The sequence below is a fragment of the Mizuhopecten yessoensis genome, unplaced genomic scaffold, assembly GCF_002113885.1.
Source record: "Mizuhopecten yessoensis strain PY_sf001 unplaced genomic scaffold, ASM211388v2 scaffold4507, whole genome shotgun sequence".
NCBI classification, from domain to species: domain Eukaryota; kingdom Metazoa; phylum Mollusca; class Bivalvia; order Pectinida; family Pectinidae; genus Mizuhopecten; species Mizuhopecten yessoensis.
In genome coordinates this window covers 328,387-349,581 of record NW_018405581.1, presented here as the reverse complement: position 1 = coordinate 349,581, position 21,195 = coordinate 328,387, and the positions used below count along the sequence as shown (strand labels likewise).

General features: G+C 40.2%; 1 protein-coding gene across 1 annotated transcript in view; it reads right to left on the bottom strand.

The window, feature by feature from the left end:
* Positions 1 to 21,195, bottom strand: part of LOC110449137 (probable gamma-butyrobetaine dioxygenase) — a gene marked incomplete at its 3' end in the record, with an annotated part of 64,502 nt that overhangs the window by 11,363 nt on the left and 31,944 nt on the right. The window contains exons 6-10 of the mRNA XM_021495780.1: positions 19,296 to 19,414; positions 13,932 to 13,993; positions 11,839 to 11,914; positions 10,373 to 10,417; positions 4,387 to 4,511 (exon numbers count right to left, since the gene is read on the bottom strand). Of these exons, the coding sequence (XP_021351455.1) occupies positions 4,387 to 4,511; positions 10,373 to 10,417; positions 11,839 to 11,914; positions 13,932 to 13,993; positions 19,296 to 19,414 (427 nt within the window). The remainder of the gene's footprint in view (positions 1 to 4,386; positions 4,512 to 10,372; positions 10,418 to 11,838; positions 11,915 to 13,931; positions 13,994 to 19,295; positions 19,415 to 21,195) is intronic.

Sequence of the window (21,195 nt, the reverse complement as noted above, 5' to 3'; positions counted from 1 at the left end):
AACAAACAATATAGGCAACAGATTCTCACCTCCGATAACAGTCATCAAACCTGAAACAAACAATATAGGCAACAGATTCTCACCTCCGATAACAGTCATCAAACCTGAAACAAACAATATAGGCCTCAGATTCTCACCTCCGATAACACAGTCATCAAAGCTGAAACAAACAATATAGGCATCAGATTCTCTCCTCCGATAACACAGTCATCAAACCTTAAACAAACAACATAGGCACAGATTCTCACCTCCGATAACAAAGTCATCAAACCTGAAACAAACAATATAGGCCTCAGATTCTCACCTCCGATAACACAGTCATCAAAGCTGAAACAAACAATATAGGCATCAGATTCTCCCCTCCGATAACACAGTCATCAACCCTGAAACAAACAATATAGGCATCAGATTCTCTCCTCCGATAACACAGTCATCAAACCTTAAACAGACAATATAGGCATCAGATTCTCACCTCCGATAACAGTCATCAAACCTGAAACAAACAATATAGGCCTCAGATTCTCACCTCCGATAACACAGTCATCAGACCTGAAACAAACAATATAGGCATCAGATTCTCACCTCCGATAACACAGTCATCAAACCTTAAACAAACAACATAGGCACAGATTCTCACCTCCGATAACACAGTCATCAAACCTGAAACAAACAACATAGGCACAGATTCTCACCTCCGATAACAATGTCATCAAACCTGAAACAAACAATATAGGCATCAGATTATCACCTCCGATAACACAGTCATCAAACCTGAAACAAACAATATAGGCATCAGATTCTCACCTCCGATAACACAGTCATTAAACCTGAAACAAACAATATAGGCACAGATTCTCACCTCCGATAACACTGTCATCAAACCTGAAACAAACAATATAGGCATCTAAACTTGTAACACAAAAACAAGCTGTTGAAAAGTTTAAACAAATTGAACGACACTTTATAACCTTTCATTCCACCATGCTACTGACAAAAAATCATTTCCTGGTGACTCTTGTTGAAGTTTTTGACAAACTTTATACCTATGACCTTGAAAGTAGGATGTCATTTTTTGCTTTGTCGGGCTCCATTCCAGGAAGCTCTTGGCCAAAAATCTTAACTCATTTCAGTTCTTCAGGAGCATTGTGTCGTTTAATGAAAAGGTTGATGGATGACAGACAATGGTTAACGGACACTGTGCGGGGCATCAGCTCACTTGCTACAGACAATGGTTAACGGACACTGTGCGTGGGCCTCAGCTCACTTGCTACAGACAATGGTTAACGGACACTGTGCAGGGAATCAGCTCACTTGCTACAGACAATGGTTAACGGACACTGTGCGGGGCATCAGCTCACTTGCTACAGACAATAGTTAACGGACACTGTGCGGGGCATCAGCTCACTTGCTACAGACAATGGTTAACGGACACTGTGCAGGGCATCAGCTCACTTGCTACAGACAATGGTTAACGGACACTGTGCAGGGCATCAGCTCACTTGCTACAGACAATGGTTAACGGACACTGTGCAGGGCATCAGCTCACTTGCTACAGACAATGGTTAACGGACACTGTGCAGGGCATCAGCTCACTTGCTACAGACAATGGTTAACGGACACTGTGCAGGGCATCAGCTCACTTGCTACAGACAATGGTTAACGGACACTGTGCGGGGCATCAGCTCACTTGCTACAGACAATGGTTAACGGACACTGTGCGGGGCATCAGCTCACTTGCTACAGACAATGGTTAACGGACACTGTGCGGGGCATCAGCTCACTTGCTACAGACAATGGTTAACGGACACTGTGCGGGGCATCAGCTCACTTGCTACAGACAATGGTTAACGGACACTGTGCGGGGCATCAGCTCACTTGCTACAGACAATGGTTAACGGACACTGTGCGGGGCATCAGCTCACTTGCTACAGACAATGGTTAACGGACACTGTGCGGGGCATCAGCTCACTTGCTACAGACAATGGTTAACGGACACTGTGCGGGGCATCAGCTCACTTGCTACAGACAATGGTTAACGGACACTGTGCGGGGCATCAGCCCACTTGCTACAGACAATGGTTAACGGACACTGTGCGGGGCATCAGCTCACTTGCTACAGACAATGGTTAACGGACACTGTGCGGGGCATCAGCCCACTTGCTACAGACAATGGTTAACGGACACTGTGCAGGGCATCAGCTCACTTGCTAGTTGTGAAGGTCATCAGTCATCAAACATGAAGTACCCAAAAACAGGAACAATCATCAAACCTCTAGTAGCCAGAAGTGATCAAGACATTTTCTGTCGATTTTATGAACTTGAAAACGATGTAGCTGAAACTTTAAAAGGCATGTCTAGGGAAAACGTGCGAAGATTAATGAAAATCTGCTAAGATGTATGGTTGTTAGAATGTGAACAATGACTCAGACAGTGAGACACTATAGGAATAATAACCTGATCTAAGATCAAAGTTATCCACACTGATCTTTTCCAAGTTATATTCCAGACAAACATCAATGTAAAGTTTCACAAAAATAAGTAAAGAAATACAACTGTGCTAGATAAGACAATGCTGTGACTGTGTAGTTCTGGGGTTTTAACCTCAACTTTTGACTGATCATGTGCATACAGATTTCATATATTCAAAAAAAGAGATTTCAAACACAAATGTACCTGTGAAATTTCGTAAAAATCTATCAAGAAATACAGCAGCCAGTGATGAGGAAGGAGTATTAACAGTAACCTAGACTACTGATAGATCACAGGAGTATTGACAATAACCTAGACTACTGATAGATCACAGGAGTATTAACAGTAACCTGGACTACTGATAGATCACAGGAGTATTACCAGTAACCTAGACTACTGATAGATCACAGGAGTATTAACAGTAACCTAGACTACTGATAGATCACAGGAGTATTAACAGTAACCTAGACTACTGATAGATCACAGCAGTATTAACAGAAACCTAGACTACTGATAGATCACAGGAGTATTAACAGTAACCTGGACTACTGACAGATCACAGGAGTATTAACAGTACCCTAGACTACTGATAGATCACAGGGGTATTAACATTAACCTAGACTACTGATAGATCTCAGGAGTATTAACAGTAACCTGGACTACTGATACATCACAGGAGTATTAACAGTACCCTAGACTATTGATAGATCACAGGGGTATTAACATTAACCTAGACTACTGATAGATCTCAGGCGTATTAACAGTAACCTAGACTACTGATAAATCACAGGAGAATTAACAGTAACCTAGACTACTGATAGATCACAGGAGTATTAACAGTAACCTAGACTATTGATAGATCACAGGGGTATTAACAGTAACCTAGACTACTGATAGATCACAGGAGTATTACCAGTAACCTAGACTACTGATAGACCACAGGCGTATTAACAGTAACCTAGACTAATGATAGATCACAGGAGTATCAACAGGAAGCTAGACTACTGATAGATCATAGGAGTATTAACAGTAACCTAGACTATTGATAGGTCACAGGGGTATTAACAGTATCCTAGACTACTGATAGATCATAGGAGTATTAACAGTAACCTGGACTACTGATAGATCACAGCAGTATTAACAGAAACCTAGACTACTGATAGATCATAGGAGTATTAACAGTAACCTAGACTAATGATAGATCACAGGAGTATTGACAATAACCTAGACTACTGATAGATCACAGGAGTATTAACAGTAACCTAGACTACTGATAAATCACACCCATATTCTAACTTATCCCCAAACAAACAAGACAAGTCTCATGTAAAACAGAAATATGACATGGACTTGTACAGACAGTCCGAACAAAACAAAATACCTCTTATATTATCAAGATCCTTTTAGAAATAAGGGCTCTAGAATGATGAAGGAGATTTTCTATAAATAGCAATGCTGACCTTGACCTTGATACCCTGAAACATTTATTTATTCGAGGTATTCTCATGTTTGACCAATTTATGAAGTTTTATCCAAACATGTGTAGGAATGAAGTCCCTAGAGCAATGACCAACATAAAAAGTATATATATAGTACGGTGACCTTGACCTTGACCTTGACCTTAGCCCACTCAAACACGAACTTGTTTGGGGTATTGTCATGCTTAACCAATATATTTCAGAGAGGAAGTTGCTAAAGCAATGTCAATGTACCAATGACTGGAATGTTCTGTTTTCCTCAATGACTTCGTTAAACAGGACAATGCATTATTATCACTTATGAAATAAGAAACTTACGAACAAAAATCTACTCAAGTATCAAAACCATTTTAACATAAAAAACTTATTCGTTCTCTATACATTAATGATATGGTAATCAAATGCAAAAAATAAAGAATTCAGTTATGATAACACCAACCTGATACAGTGCAGGAACTGAAGGCCAGGGGGCGATTCATAGTATACTAGATCCATGTGGTAGTCTAACTTTACTGATGTGTATGCCACATTGATAGGATTGGGGGTACTCTCCACACCAAATAGCTGTAACAGAGAATGCACCTTTAGTACACAGAATTAAGGGATTAGTCTCCTCACCAAATAGCTGTAACAGAGAATGCTCCTTCAGTACACAGAATTAAGGGATTAGTATCCACACCAAAAAGCTATAACAGAGAATGCACCTTCAGTACACAGAATCAAGGGATTAGTCTCCACACCAAATAGCTGTAACAGAGAACGCACCTTCAGTACACAGAATTAAGGCATTAGTCTCCACACCAAATAGCTGTAACAGGGAATGCACCTTCAGTACACAGAATTAAGGGATTAGCCTCCACACCAAATAGCTGTAACAGATAATGCACCTTCAGTACACAGAATTAATGGATTAGTCTCCACTGATCTGTGTCAGGTCACCTATAATAGGGGTGGCTGTCTCTGTAACTGACCTGTGTCAGGTCACCTATAAGGGATTAGTCTCCACACCAAATAGCTCTAACAGAGAATGCACCTTCAGTACACAGAATTAAGGCATTAGTCTCCACACCAAATAGCTGTAACAGGGAATGCACCTTCAGTACACAGAATTAAGGGATTAGTATCCACACCAAAAAGCTATAACAGAGAATGCACCTTCAGTACACAGATTTAAGGGATCAGTCTCCACACCAAATAGCTATAACAGAGAATGAACCTTCAGTACACAGAATTAAGGGATTAGCCTCCACACCAAATAGCTGTAACAGAGAACGCACCTTCAGTACACAGAATTAAGGCATTAGTCTCCACACCAAATAGCTGTAACAGAGAATGCCCCTTCAGTACACAGAATTAAGGGATTAGTATCCACACCAAAAAGCTATAACAGAGAATGCACCTTCAGTACACAGATTTAAGGGATCAGTCTCCACACCAAATAGCTATAACAGAAAATGCACCTTCAGTACACAAAATTAAGGGATTAGTCTCCACACCAAAAAGCTATAACAGACAATGCACCTTCAGTACACAGATTTAAGGGATCAGTCTCCACACCAAATAGCTATAACAGATAATGCACCTTCAGTACACAGAATTAAGGGATTAGTCTCCACACCAAATAGCTATAACAGAAAATGCACCTTCAGTACACAGATTTAAGGGATTAGTCTCCACACCAAATAGCTATAACAGAGAATTCACCTTCAGTACACAGAATTAATGGATTAGTCTCCACTGATCTGTGTCAGGTCACCTATAATAGGGGTGGCTAACCCTGTAACTGATCTGTGTCAGGTCACCTATAATAGGGGTGGCTGTCCCTGTAACTGATCTGTGTCAGGTCACCTATAATAGGGGTGGCTGTCCCTGTAACTGATCTGTGTCAGGTCACCTATAATAGGGGTGGCTGTCCCTGTAACTGATCTGTGTCAGGTCACCTATAATAGGGGTGGCTGTCCCTGTAACTGATCTGTGTCAGGTCACCTATAATAGGGGTGGCTGTCCCTGTAACTGATCTGTGTCAGGTCACCTATAATAGGGGTGGCTGTCCCTGTAACTGATCTGTGTCAGGTCACCTATAATAGGGGTGGCTGTCCCTGTAACTGATCTGTGTCAGGTCACCTATAATAGGGGTGGCTGTCCCTGTAACTGATCTGTGTCAGGTCACCTATAATAGGGGTGGCTGTCCCTGTAACTGATCTGTGTCAGGTCACCTATAATAGGGGTGGCTGTCCCTGTAACTGATCTGTGTCAGGTCACCTATAATAGGGGTGGCTGTCCCTGTAACTGATCTGTGTCAGGTCACCTATAATAGGGGTGGCTGTCCCTGTAACTGATCTGTGTCAGGTCACCTATAATAGGGGTGGCTGTCCCTGTAACTGATCTGTGTCAGGTCACCTATAATAGGGGTGGCTGTCCCTGTAACTGATCTGTGTCAGGTCACCTATAATAGGGGTGGCTGTCCCTGTAACTGATCTGTGTCAGGTCACCTATAATAGGGGTGGCTGTCCCTGTAACTGATCTGTGTCAGGTCACCTATAATAGGGGTGGCTGTCCCTGTAACTGATCTGTGTCAGGTCACCTATAATAGGGGTGGCTGTCCCTGTAACTGATCTGTGTCAGGTCACCTATAATAGGGGTGGCTGTCCCTGTAACTGATCTGTGTCAGGTCACCTATAATAGGGGTGGCTGTCCCTGTAACTGATCTGTGTCAGGTCACCTATAATAGGGGTGGCTGTCCCTGTAACTGATCTGTGTCAGGTCACCTATAATAGGGGTGGCTGTCCCTGTAACTGATCTGTGTCAGGTCACCTATAATAGGGGTGGCTGTCCCTGTAACTGATCTGTGTCAGGTCACCTATAATAGGGGTGGCTGTCCCTGTAACTGATCTGTGTCAGGTCACCTATAATAGGGGTGGCTGTCCCTGTAACTGATCTGTGTCAGGTCACCTATAATAGGGGTGGCTGTCCCTGTAACTGATCTGTGTCAGGTCACCTATAATAGGGGTGGCTGTCCCTGTAACTGATCTGTGTCAGGTCACCTATAATAGGGGTGGCTGTCCCTGTAACTGATCTGTGTCAGGTCACCTATAATAGGGGTGGCTGTCCCTGTAACTGATCTGTGTCAGGTCACCTATAATAGGGGTGGCTGTCCCTGTAACTGATCTGTGTCAGGTCACCTATAATAGGGGTGGCTGTCCCTGTAACTGATCTGTGTCAGGTCACCTATAATAGGGGTGGCTGTCCCTGTAACTGATCTGTGTCAGGTCACCTATAATAGGGGTGGCTGTCCCTGTAACTGATCTGTGTCAGGTCACCTATAATAGGGGTGGCTGTCCCTGTAACTGACCTGTGTCAGGTCACCTATAATAGGGGTGGCTGAGCCTGTAACTGATCTGTGTCAGGTCACCTATAATAGGGGTGGCTGTCCCTGTAACTGATCTGTGTCAGGTCACCTATAATAGGGGTGGCTGTCCCTGTAACTGACCTGTGTCAGGTCACCTATAATAGGGGTGGCTGAGCCTGTAACTGATCTGTGTCAGGTCACCTATAATAGGGGTGGCTGTCCCTGTAACTGATCTGTGTCAGGTAACCTATAATAGGGGTGGCTATCCCTGTAACTGACCTGTGTCAGGTCACCTATAATACGGGTGGCTGAGCCTGTAACTGATCTGTGTCAGATCACCTATAATAGGGGTGGCTGTCCCTGTAACTGATACGTATAATGTCACCTATAATAGGGGTGGCTGTCCCTGTAACTGACCTGTGTCAGGTCACCTATAATACGGGGGGCTGAGCCTGTAACTGATCTGTGTCAGATCACCTATAATAGGGGTGGCTGTCCCTGTAACTGATACGTATAATGTCACCTATAATAGGGGTGGCTGTCCCTGTAACTGGCCTGTGTCAGGTCACCTATAATACGGGTGGCTGAGCCTGTAACTGATCTGTGTCAGGTCACCTATAATAGGGGTGGCTGAGCCTGTAACTGATCTTTGTCAGGTCACCTATAATAGGGCTGGCTATCCCTGTAACTGCCCTGTGTCAGGTCACCTATAATAGGGCTGGCTGACCCTTTAACTGACCTGTGTCAGGTCACCTATAATAGGGGTGGCTTAGCCTGTAACTGATCTGTGTCAGGTCACCTATAATAGGGGTGGCTGACCCTTTAACTGACCTGTGTCAGGTCCCCTATAATAGGGGTGGCTTAGCCTGTAACTGATCTGTGTCAGGTCACCAATAATAGGGGTGGCTGAGCCTGTAACTGACCTGTGTCAGGTCACCTATAATAGGGCTGGCTAACCCTGTAACTGCCCTGTGTCAGGTCACCTATAATAGGGGTGGCTGTCCCTGTAACTGATCTGTGTCAGGTCACCTATAATAGGGGTGGATGAGCCTGTAACTGAACCGTGTCAGGTTGCCTATAAAAACGATTGACTTGTCCATGACACATATTTTTTTGACAGTCAGGTGGTTGACTGAAAGGGCAGGTCAGTTTGGCTTGTGATACTTATTCCTTTTGTTTGTAAATGGCAGTCATTGACAGTTGCCTTTCGTCGCTGTATAATGAGGAAAATGGTCTAAGCCAGGTGTGGCCAAGCTGACAAAACAAAGTTTGGATGCCACTGGCCCTGTGTTAAATGACCAAATTGCCAAATTGACAAACGCAGCATATAACAAAGCTGCTAATATTTCTATAAACTCTAGAAAAATATAAGGTTCTGGCGAAATGTGTGAATGTTAGGTCCCTGAGGGTCAGCAAGGATTTTGGGGCAAACTGAGTCACCAAATGCAGGCCAGACACTGAGTTTAAGGAAGACCAAAAAAGCGTTATATTTTGGATTTGCACCCCTGACGCATTGGAGTGAGAAATCAATGGGATACCCTCAATTTACGGAGGTTCTGCGCCCATCATCTGTTGACACAATATTGTTAATGAGAACTACTTTCTAGAAATTATGTGTAAACTAGAAATATGTCAAAATGACATGAAAGTCACCCCATCTCCTACATTTGTATATGATCATTTTCAGTATCCTAAATCATTGACCAAGCTACAACTGACATATTTCCACCTGTCAATCAAAATGGTCTAACAATATAATATAAACTTTATTTATTTTACAACAATTATGAAACAAGTTATTTCAACTTATATTAATCACTCTTGTTGGCCTAGCAATGACAGGTGTATATACATACATACACGCTGTTTAGGTAACCATTCCAACACATGGAATTAATAAGAAAGCATGTTGCAAATATCTGTTGTCACCTGGCATGGGCAGAACAGGTAATTGGAATAAAACGATGTTGTTTTCACTACAATAACTTTCAGAAAAGATTCAATTTTATAAATGGATAAATCTTTCACTTTTTTTTTTTATAAGATACACGATTCAAAGTAGTTTTGTGATCGTCTGCAAATCTGACTGAATCAGACTTCAATATGCCTATCGGCAGGGTGTGTACACTTTGTTAAAGGCAGTCACTCAAACAGGTCCGACGGTCAGTGTCACCCACCTTTAGTACCCCGGTCACTCTTAGACGGTCAGTGTCACCCACCTTTAGTATCCCGGTGGCTCTCAGACGGTCAGTGTCACCCACCTTTAGTACCCCGGTCACTCTTAGACGGTCAGTGTCACCCACCTTTAGTATCCCGGTCATTCTTAGATGATTAGTGTCACCCACCTTTAGTATCCCTGTCACTCTTAGATGGTCAGTGTCGCCCACCTTTAGTAACCTGGTAGCTTGTAGGCGGTCAGTGTCACCCACCTTTAGTATCCCGGTAGCTCTTAGACGGTCAGTGTCACCCACCTTTAGTATCCTGGTAGCTAGTAGACGGTCAGTGTCACCCACCTTTAGTATCCTGGTAGCTAGCAGACGGTCAGTGTCACCCACCTTTAGTATCCCGGTCACTCTTAGATGGTCAGTGTCACCCACCTTTAGTATCCCGGTAGCTGGTAGACGGTCAGTGTCACCCACCTTTAGTATCCCGGGAGCTCGTAGACGGGCAGTGTCACCCACCTTTAGTATCCCGGTCACTCTTAGATGGTCAGTGTCACCCACCTTTAGTATCCTGGTAGCTAGTAGACGGTCAGTGTCACCCACCTTTAGTATCCCGATAGCTCGAATACGGGCAGTGTCACCCACCTTTAGTATCCCGGTCACTCTTAGATGGTCAGTGTCACCCACCTTTAGTATCCTGGTAGCTAGTAGACGGTCAGTGTCACCCACCTTTAGTATCCCGGTAGCTTGTAGACGGTCAGTGTCACCCACCTAGTAGGCTGGACAAGTGCATATTTAACCCAAACAGCCTTCAGGCTTCATTATATCCTTCTCATCCACCCTATCAGAGATGCTAGGATGAGAGGGGGATTTTCAATGTTAAATTATTATGATTGACTATAGTTAGGACACACCTTGCCGTAGATTGTTTCCTGAATTGGTGCTATCTTCTCCACCACCTGTAGACAGACAAAGGTACACATAGTCAACATAGTGAGGTGGCAGTCATTACTGACAGCACTGTGACGGGTAGTCGAGAAGTACTGATATGAGGACAAGTGGAGTTGGGGATCAGCAGAGAAATCCCGAACACTACAATTTCATTCTGTTAGGCTCATCCGCATTATACAAAAATTAACAACACATTATAGACCCCACCACATATATACTAACTCGTAAGTCCCTCCCCCTAATCCCTAAATATGTGTATATTTTACATAAGTCCCTCCCCCTAATCCCTAAATACGTTTATATTTTACATAAGTCCCTCCCCCTACCCTAAATACGTTTATATTTTACATAAGTCCCTCCCCCTAATCCCTAAATATGTTAACATTTTACATAAGTCCCTCCCCCTAATCCCTAAATATGTTTATATTTTACATAAGTCCCTCCCCCTAATCCCTAAATACATTAATATTTTACATAAGTCCCTCCCCCTAATCCCTAAATATGTGTATATTTTACATAAGTCCCTCCCCCTATTCCTAAATATGTGGATAGTTTACATAAGTCCCTCCCCCTAATCCCTAAATACGTGGATAGTTTACAGAAGTCCCTCCCCCTAATCCCTAAATATGTGTATATTTTACATAAGTCCCTCCCCCTAATCCCTAAATACGTTTATATTTAACCTGAAATCATTTTCTGCAACTTTTTTGGAAATATTGAAAAACAAATCAGACTCCATTTAAGAGGTAATCTGTAATAGTGTTTGTATATAAATAATGTACATGGCCTGTTTACTGTGAGTATGAAGTGGAAGGACTCTCTACCCTAATAGAATACGTGCTTACGACTCTCTACCCTAACAGAATATGTGCTTACGACTCTCTACCCTAATAGAATATGTGCTTACGACTCTCTACCCTAATAGAATACGTGCTTACGACTCTCTTCCCTAATAGAATACGTGCTTACGACTCTCTACTCTAATAGAATACGTGCTTACGACTCTCTACCCTAACAGAATATGTGCTTACGACTCTCTACCCTGATAGAATACGTGCTTACGACTCTCTACTCTAATAGAATATGTGCTTACGACTCTCTACCCTGATAGAATACATGCTTACGACTCTCTACCCTGATAGAATACGTGCTTACGACTCTCTACTCTAATAGAATACGTGCTTACGACTCTCTACTCTAACAGAATACGTGCTTACGACTCTCTACCCTAACAGAATACGTGGTTACAACTCTCTACCCTAACAGAATACGTGCTTACGACTCTCTACTCTAATAGAATATGTGCTTACGACTCTCTACCCTAATAGAATATGTGCTCAAGACTCTCTACTCTAATACATGCTTACGACTCTCTACTCTAACAGAATACGTGCTTACGACTCTCTACCCTAATAGAATACGTGCTTACCTCCGGAAGTGTTGTCATTTCTGTGGGTGCACCTTTAACCAGACACATCCCATCCTCGTTTATATGTTGCAGCCACCTTCAACAACAAATGAAATCATTATTTAAAAGATCAGAATAACCAGAACACTGACAGATCAGGCCCTGCCATGCTCCTCACCATGTATATTCCTGATAATCACTGAGCAGAAGCAAAGTATGAACAAAAACATTCCATTAGGACAAACCTGTCACCATAGTGTCTCATCAATCCGAAGCCAAAAAAGATGGCATAATCAACAAAGGATATTTACCAAGTATTATTTACAATTGAAACAAAAACTGACAAGTACCAATTTGCCAAATAACTCAGTAGTGCCACTCTCTATATCACCTGTTGTATTTATAATAAAAGTGATCTTGATGTTTGACCTTTTAAGCTAGATCTGATGTCATTATATATACCATGTTGAATATCCCGATTGTAACATTTACCAAATATCATCACCCTGGACATTTTGGTTATTCAGAAGAAGTTGTTTAAAGATTTCAACACATTTGACCCATGTGACCTTGAACATGGGTGAAGGCCATTCTTTTGAACAAACTTGGTAGTCCTTCATCCCAGTATGCTACTGACCAAATATCACCATCCTGGTCCTTTTTGGTTAAGCAGAAGAAGTTGTTTAAAGATTTGAACATATGTGACCCCTGTGACCTTGAATATGTGTGAAGGTAATTTATTTGAACAAACTTGGTAGCCCTTCATCCCAATTTGCTTCTGGCCAAATATCATCACCCTAGGCCTTTTGGTTATTAAGAAAAAGTTGTTTAAAGTAAAATCTTGAGGCCGGATGACGGACAGACGACGGACCAGGTGAGCTTATCATTCTATCAGACTGGTCACAAATCTTTAAGCATTGAACTGTTACCAGATGCAGTATACAGTCGATATGAATGCAATTTGGGTGACAGATAAATATTCATGTCGCCCTTCATTCATATCGATTGTATACTGCATCTGGTAACAGTTCAATGCTTATATTTATATGTATATAGCTTGTTTTGAATAGTAACTGAAGCAAAATTACATTTGAATTTCCCGCTTATCATATTAGTGACGTCAGTAAGTCAAATCCCGGAACAGCTGAATTTTCCAGAAGAAATAATATAGTCCCTCGTGTCATTGCAAACCACACGTACATGAAATGGTTTGAACACAAACTTCACTTTATTATTTATTTCATAAGAGTGTGTATATGTTGAAAAAATGTTAATAATTGCATAACTTCTGCTTGTTTAAAATTAAAGCTGTTTTTCGCGCATTGATAGATTATATGTATTTGGAAGTGACGCGGCGCTGAATGGACTTGATTTTTTCCTCGGAAACCCTTATGTTTCCATCGACTGGAATATTACGTTATTTTCAGAAGCATACATACTCAGAATTTTTTAATTATAGTGGTCCTTTCAGTAGGTGGTAACGATTCCAAGGACATTCGTTTGAAACAGATTCCATGTCTAATCGGTCAGATTAGCATCGCTAGCAGACGACGTTCACAGGGGCTCAGTTTCGTGATTTTGAGTAATGGATGACATCACTGAAGAACCACAACACTTAAAAAGGTATTTATGCACATTCTAAAACCTTGTCTATACCCTCGACTTTTACAAGGTTTTATAAATGCTGAATTTAAGTGTTGTGGTTATTCACTGATGTTTAATATGCATAACTCAAAATCTTGAAACCGAGCCCCTGTGTGATGACTTTGACAAACTTGGTAATTTTGTATCTAGTATGGCCCTTACAATAATTTGGTACCTACACATCTTATAGTAAATTTATATTGTCATAATTTGTCAAGTTGCTTTATTTTTTGCAATGACCTACATTGCTAAATGCTAACGAACCACAAAAGTTCTCTGACTATAGGCCTATTCGGATACTGAAAGTATCTGGTGGCCATGTATGCCTACACTGGCCGTATCACTGTAAATTGTAGTATACAGTCTCATATACTGCAATTTGGTTTACTAACGATATATAGGCAAATGCAACACAGAATGTAAATATTGAATAATATATGCAACGAAAATCCTTCATGAGATATCCTTACCTGAGGAGCCCTTTATCCCCACTGATTACCTCCTCATAACTCATACTGGGGAGTCGAGTGCCCTACAACAGAACAACACAGCACTCCTAATACCTGAAGTTTAGGTGAAACACTGTCCCTCATTAGTTTTGCAGATAAGGGTTTTGTATCGCCATTTCCCTAAAAATGGGAATACAGCAGAATATATCAGGGGTGCACTTAAATTAAGGTCCAGCCAGGTGTTTGATTGTTATTAACCTATTAACAGTAGACCCAGGGACCCAGTTCACCTGCTATGTGTTTTTAGCTGGTGGACATAGCTCAGCAGCTCACGCTATGTTAAGGTGGATCTTTTGTAAATGTTTGTCACACGGTGTTTAGATAAAACCTTATTGATTTTGAGGGTTGAGTGATAACTGTTGATTTTTAATAAATTTGTTTTGAAATTTGTCTCATAACAAGAGGCCTAATGGGCCTGAATCGCTCATCTGGTATTAATCTAACACTTTTAATCTTAAAATTGGACTAAAATACAGCTACAAGGAAAATACCATTCAAAAGAATCTAATCAAAGGTCTAAACATGTGACACATGTGACCTTGAAAATCAAACAAGGACATTAAGTTGAACAAACTTGGTAACCCTTCATCCCAGCATGTTACTGGCCAAATATCAAAACCCTGGACCTTAACATTTTTCAGAAGTTGTTTAAAGATTTCAACATATTTGACCCCTGTGACCTTGGATATCAGTCAAGGTCATTCATTTGAACAAACTTGGTAACTCTTCATCCCAGCATGTTACTGGCCAAATATCAAAACCCTGGACCTTAAGATTTTTCAGAAGTCATTTACAGTTTTCAACATATTTGACCCCTGTTACCTTGAATATAAGTCAAGGTCATTCATTTGAACAAACTTAGTAGCCCTTCATCCTAGTATGTTACTGGTCAAATATCATCACCAAAGGCCTCTTGGTTATTCAGAAGAAGTTGTTTAAAGGTTTTAAACATAATTGATCTCTGTGACAAGGATATCTCACACCTGGAAAAGTGTGGACACACCTATCCTGGGTCAGAGAAAGAGTGATTCCAGTATACTCTGCTAACTTTGATGCTGGGTGTATAAATAGAGGATCCAGTATATACCTCCATATCAAATATACACCTACATATCAGATATACACCTCCGTATCAAATATACACCTCCATATCAGATATACACCTCCATATCAAATATACACCTCCATATCAGATATACACCTCCGTATCAGATATATACACCTCCATATCAGATATACACCTCCATATCAGATATATACCTCCATATGAGATATCCACCTCCATATCAGATATACACCTCCGTATCAAATATACACCTCCATATCAAATATACACCTCCATATCAGATATACACCTCCATATCAGATATACACCTCCATATCAGATATACACCTCCATATCAGATATACACCTCCATATCAGATATACACCTCCATATCAGATATACACCTCCATATCAGATATACACCTCCATATCAGATATACACCTCCATATCAGATATACACCTCCATATCAGATATACACCTCCATATCAGATATACACCTCCATATCAGATATACACCTCCATATCAGATATACACCTCCATATCAGATATACACCTCCATATCAGATATACACCTCCATATCAGATATACACCTCCATATCAGATATACACCTCCATATCAGATATACACCTCCATATCAGATATACACCTCCATATCAGATATACACCTCCATATCAGATATACACCTCCATATCAGATATACACCTCCATATCAGATATACACCTCCATATCAGATATACACCTCCATATCAAATATACACCTCCATATCAGATATACACCTCCATATCAGATATACACCTCCATATCAGATATACACCTCCATATCAGATATACACCTCCATATCAGATATACACCTCCATATCAGATATACACCTCCATATCAGATATACACCTCCATATCAGATATACACCTCCATATCAGATATACACCTCCATATCAGATATACACCTCCATATCAGATATACACCTCCATATCAGATATACACCTCCATATCAGATATACACCTCCATATCAGATATACACCTCCATATCAGATATACACCTCCATATCAGATATACACCTCCATATCAGATATACACCTCCATATCAGATATACACCTCCATATCAGATATACACCTCCATATCAGATATACACCTCCATATCAGATATACACCTCCATATCAGATATACACCTCCATATCAGATATACACCTCCATATCAGATATACACCTCCATATCAGATATACACCTCCATATCAGATATACACCTCCATATCAGATATACACCTCCATATCAGATATACACCTCCATATCAGATATACACCTCCATATCAGATATACACCTCCATATCAGATATACACCTCCATATCAGATATACACCTCCATATCAGATATACACCTCCATATCAGATATACACCTCCATATCAGATATACACCTCCATATCAGATATACACCTCCATATCAGATATACACCTCCATATCAGATATACACCTCCATATCAGATATACACCTCCATATCAGATATACACCTCCATATCAAATATACACCTCCATATCAGATATACACCTCCATATCAGATATACACCTCCATATCAGATATACACCTCCATATCAGATATACACCTCCATATCAGATATACACCTCCATATCAGATATACACCTCCATATCAGATATACACCTCCATATCAGATATACACCTCCATATCAGATATACACCTCCATATCAGATATACACCTCCATATCAGATATACACCTCCATATCAGATATACACCTCCATATCAGATATACACCTCCATATCAGATATACACCTCCATATCAGATATACACCTCCATATCAGATATACACCTCCATATCAGATATACACCTCCATATCAGATATACACCTCCATATCAGATATACACCTCCATATCAGATATACACCTCCATATCAGATATACACCTCCATATCAGATATACACCTCCATATCAGATATACACCTCCATATCAGATATACACCTCCATATCAGATATACACCTCCATATCAGATATACACCTCCATATCAGATATACACCTCCATATCAGATATACACCTCCATATCAGATATACACCTCCATATCAGATATACACCTCCATATCAGATATACACCTCCATATCAGATATACACCTCCATATCAGATATACACCTCCATATCAGATATACACCTCCATATCAGATATACACCTCCATATCAGATATACACCTCCATATCAGATATACACCTCCATATCAGATATACACCTCCATATCAGATATACACCTCCATATCAGATATACACCTCCATATCAGATATACACCTCCATATCAGATATACACCTCCATATCAGATATACACCTCCATATCAGATATACACCTCCATATCAGATATACACCTCCATATCAGATATACACCTCCATATCAGATATACACCTCCATATCAGATATACACCTCCATATCAGATATATACCTCCATATCAGATATATACCTCCATATCAGATATACACCTCCATATCAGATATACACCTCCATATCAGATATACACCTCCATATCAGATATACACCTCCATATCAGATATACACCTCCATATCAGATATACACCTCCATATCAGATATACACCTCCATATCAGATATACACCTCCATATCAGATATACACCTCCATATCAGATATACACCTCCATATCAGATATACACCTCCATATCAGATATACACCTCCATATCAGATATACACCTCCATATCAGATATACACCTCCATATCAGATATACACCTCCATATCAGATATACACCTCCATATCAGATATACACCTCCATATCAGATATACACCTCCATATCAGATATACACCTCCATATCAGATATACACCTCCATATCAGATATACACCTCCATATCAGATATACACCTCCATATCAGATATACACCTCCATATCAGATATACACCTCCATATCAGATATACACCTCCATATCAGATATACACCTCCATATCAGATATACACCTCCATATCAGATATACACCTCCATATCAGATATACACCTCAATATCAGATATATACCTCCATATCAGATATACACCTCCATATCAGATATACACCTCCATATCAGATATATACCTCCATATCAGATATACACCTCAGTATCAGATATACACCTCCCTATCAGATATACACCTCCATATCAGCTATACACCTCCATATTAGATATACACCTCCATATCAAATATACACCTCGATATCAGATATACACCTCCATATCAGATATACACCACCGTATCAGATATACACCTCAGCATCAGATATACACCTCCATATCAGCTATACACCTCCATATCAGCTATACACCTCCATATCAGATATAAACCTCCATATCAGACATACACCTCCATATCAGATATATACCTCCATATCAGATGTACACCTCCATATCAGATATACACCTCCATATCAGATATCCACCTCCATATCAAATATACACCTCCATATCAGATATACACCTCAGTATCAGATATACACCTCCATATCAGATATATACCTCCATATCAGATATACACCTCCGTATCAAATATACACCTCCATATCAGATATACACCTCCATATCAAATATACACCTCCATATCAGATATACACCTCCGTATCAGATATATACACCTCCATATCAGATATACACCTCCATATCAGATATATACCTCCATATCAAATATACACCTCCATATCAGATATACACCTCCATATCAAATATACACCTCCATATCAGATATACACCTCCATATCAGATATACACCTTCATATCAGATATACACCTCCATATCAAATATACACCTCCATATCAGATATATACCTCCATATCAGATTCGACCAAGGACAATATGTAAAGGAGTGTTGTAATGATGTTTACAATGGAAAGCAACAGATTGCAATAGCCCACTTGGATCTTTGAGCTAAGTGACCTAAAAGTTGTCAGATGACAAACACTGGCTGATGACAAGATCACCAGTCTTTCGGACCAGAGCTAGGTGAGCTAAATATATTTCTGTGTAGGTCACAGAAGTCATTTGCAGGTTGACCTGTGCAAATGCAGATGACCTGGCACATATGCAAAGACATTAAAAGTGGTCCATACAAATGATAGGCACTTTAGTCATGTTCACTGTATAAACAGTCATGTCTCTCCTTGATGGAAAAAACAGACTCGGAGAGATACGCTTCTCCTTCTAGGGGGAAAGACCTTTGAACTCGTCCTGTTTTGTTTACAAAACACTACTTTCCACTAACCTGGTCCCGTGACACTGGTTCCTGGCGGCCATGGTAACTATGTTGTTGTAAGAAATCAACTTTAACATGTCCATGATGCTGACTGTCTGCCCACTTAATATGTAACTCTGTTCCATTTTCTTGATGCAAGAGAAAAATATAATGACCATCTACATAAAATGTTATTACACATATTAAAGACTGCATTTAGTGATTTTATTTTCTTCACAAATATGAATTTGATTTCCCCATTAAATATATAAGAAGGCTGCCGGGGTTGTAAAGCCCTGGGGTTAGCTTTACCATTTAGTGTCCTCATGCAAGAAGGCTCTCTCTCATTCTGCCATGCACTATATAACTTTATGTATATTTAATTTAGTACATCTAGTAAAAAAGATAGAGAGAAGATCAGGTAGAGTAATATGTGTATATTATACCCCGAGTTACCATAACCATCTAATGTAAGCTTATAATGAAATATCTATACTATTTGTAATGGTATCCTGCTTGTTTTATATCAGAAGTCCAGGCAAATATGTTTGTAATTCCTAGTGTATAAATATATACCTAATTGGTAAGTATTTCCTGGGAAATAGTGATAATATTCTTGAAATGTCAAAATCCAAGATGACCACCTGCCGCCATCGTGTTTTTGCAATTTGTCTCAAAATAATACATGCACAATTATATTATTCACTAAGACATGGACATGATTGTAAGATTCTATTTATCACATAACATTCATAATTTGAACAAAACTTCTAACACAATTATGTGTGATCAGCGACTCTTCATAGTCAATTAAACAAAAATACTCTGATCACAAAATTGATGTTCTGCACAGTGCAAAGTAGCTCCATTTAAAAAATAATAATGAGCAGTTTAAAAACATTAAAAATAACTATGACAAAATTAATATTTCAAATTCAGTGAAAATAACAGTAATTGTATCAAAACCTGTAGTGGTGTAGGAATATTTTATCATGGTTTTGACCAATGGCAGCACCTTAAGGTTTTAATACACATGTGTGTTAACATGTTTATAATATGGCCTTATAACATAACATAGTAAAATGGGTCAGTTATGTGATAACTAGAAAATGTCTGTAAGACATAAATGCCCCCGCTCATGGACGGGACGGGACGGGCATGGGCAACAATATATGCCCCCCCCCCCCATATTATGGCGGGGGCATACAAATATGTACTGCATGTTATTAGTGTATACCATTTTATACACATTCATATATATATAAAACAAAACACAAAGACTAAATTTCGGTAGCGTTTTCGCCCATCTTGGAGTGATTTTGACTGAAGAGCCCCAAGATGGGTGAAATAAATGTTATCTAAATATACCTGAAACACCTTTATAGGGGCCTGAATCACCCAGCAATGTATCAGTCCTTACGTGTTACATGCCTAGTGTAATCCACAAACACCTTATAGGGGCCTGAATCACCCAGCAATGTATCAGGCCTTAGGTGTTAAATGCCTAGTGTAATCCACAAACACCTTTATAGGGGCCTGAATCACCCAGCAATGTATCAGGCCTTAGATGTTACATGCCTAGTGTAATCCACAAACACCTTATAGGGGTCTGAATCACCCAGCAATGTATCAGGCCTTAGGTTTTACATGCCTAGTGTAATCCACAAACACCTTATAGGGGCCTGAATCACCCAGCAATGTATCAGGCCTTAGATGTTACATGCCTAGTGTAATCCACAAACACCTTATAGGGGTCTGAATCACCCAGCAATGTATCAGGCCTTAGGTTTTACATGCCTAGTGTAATCCACAAACACCTTATAGGGGCTGAATCACCCAGCAATGTATCAGTCCTTAGGTGTTACATGCCTAGTGTAATCCACAAACCCCTTATAGGGGCTGAATCACCCAGCAATGTATCAGTCCTTAG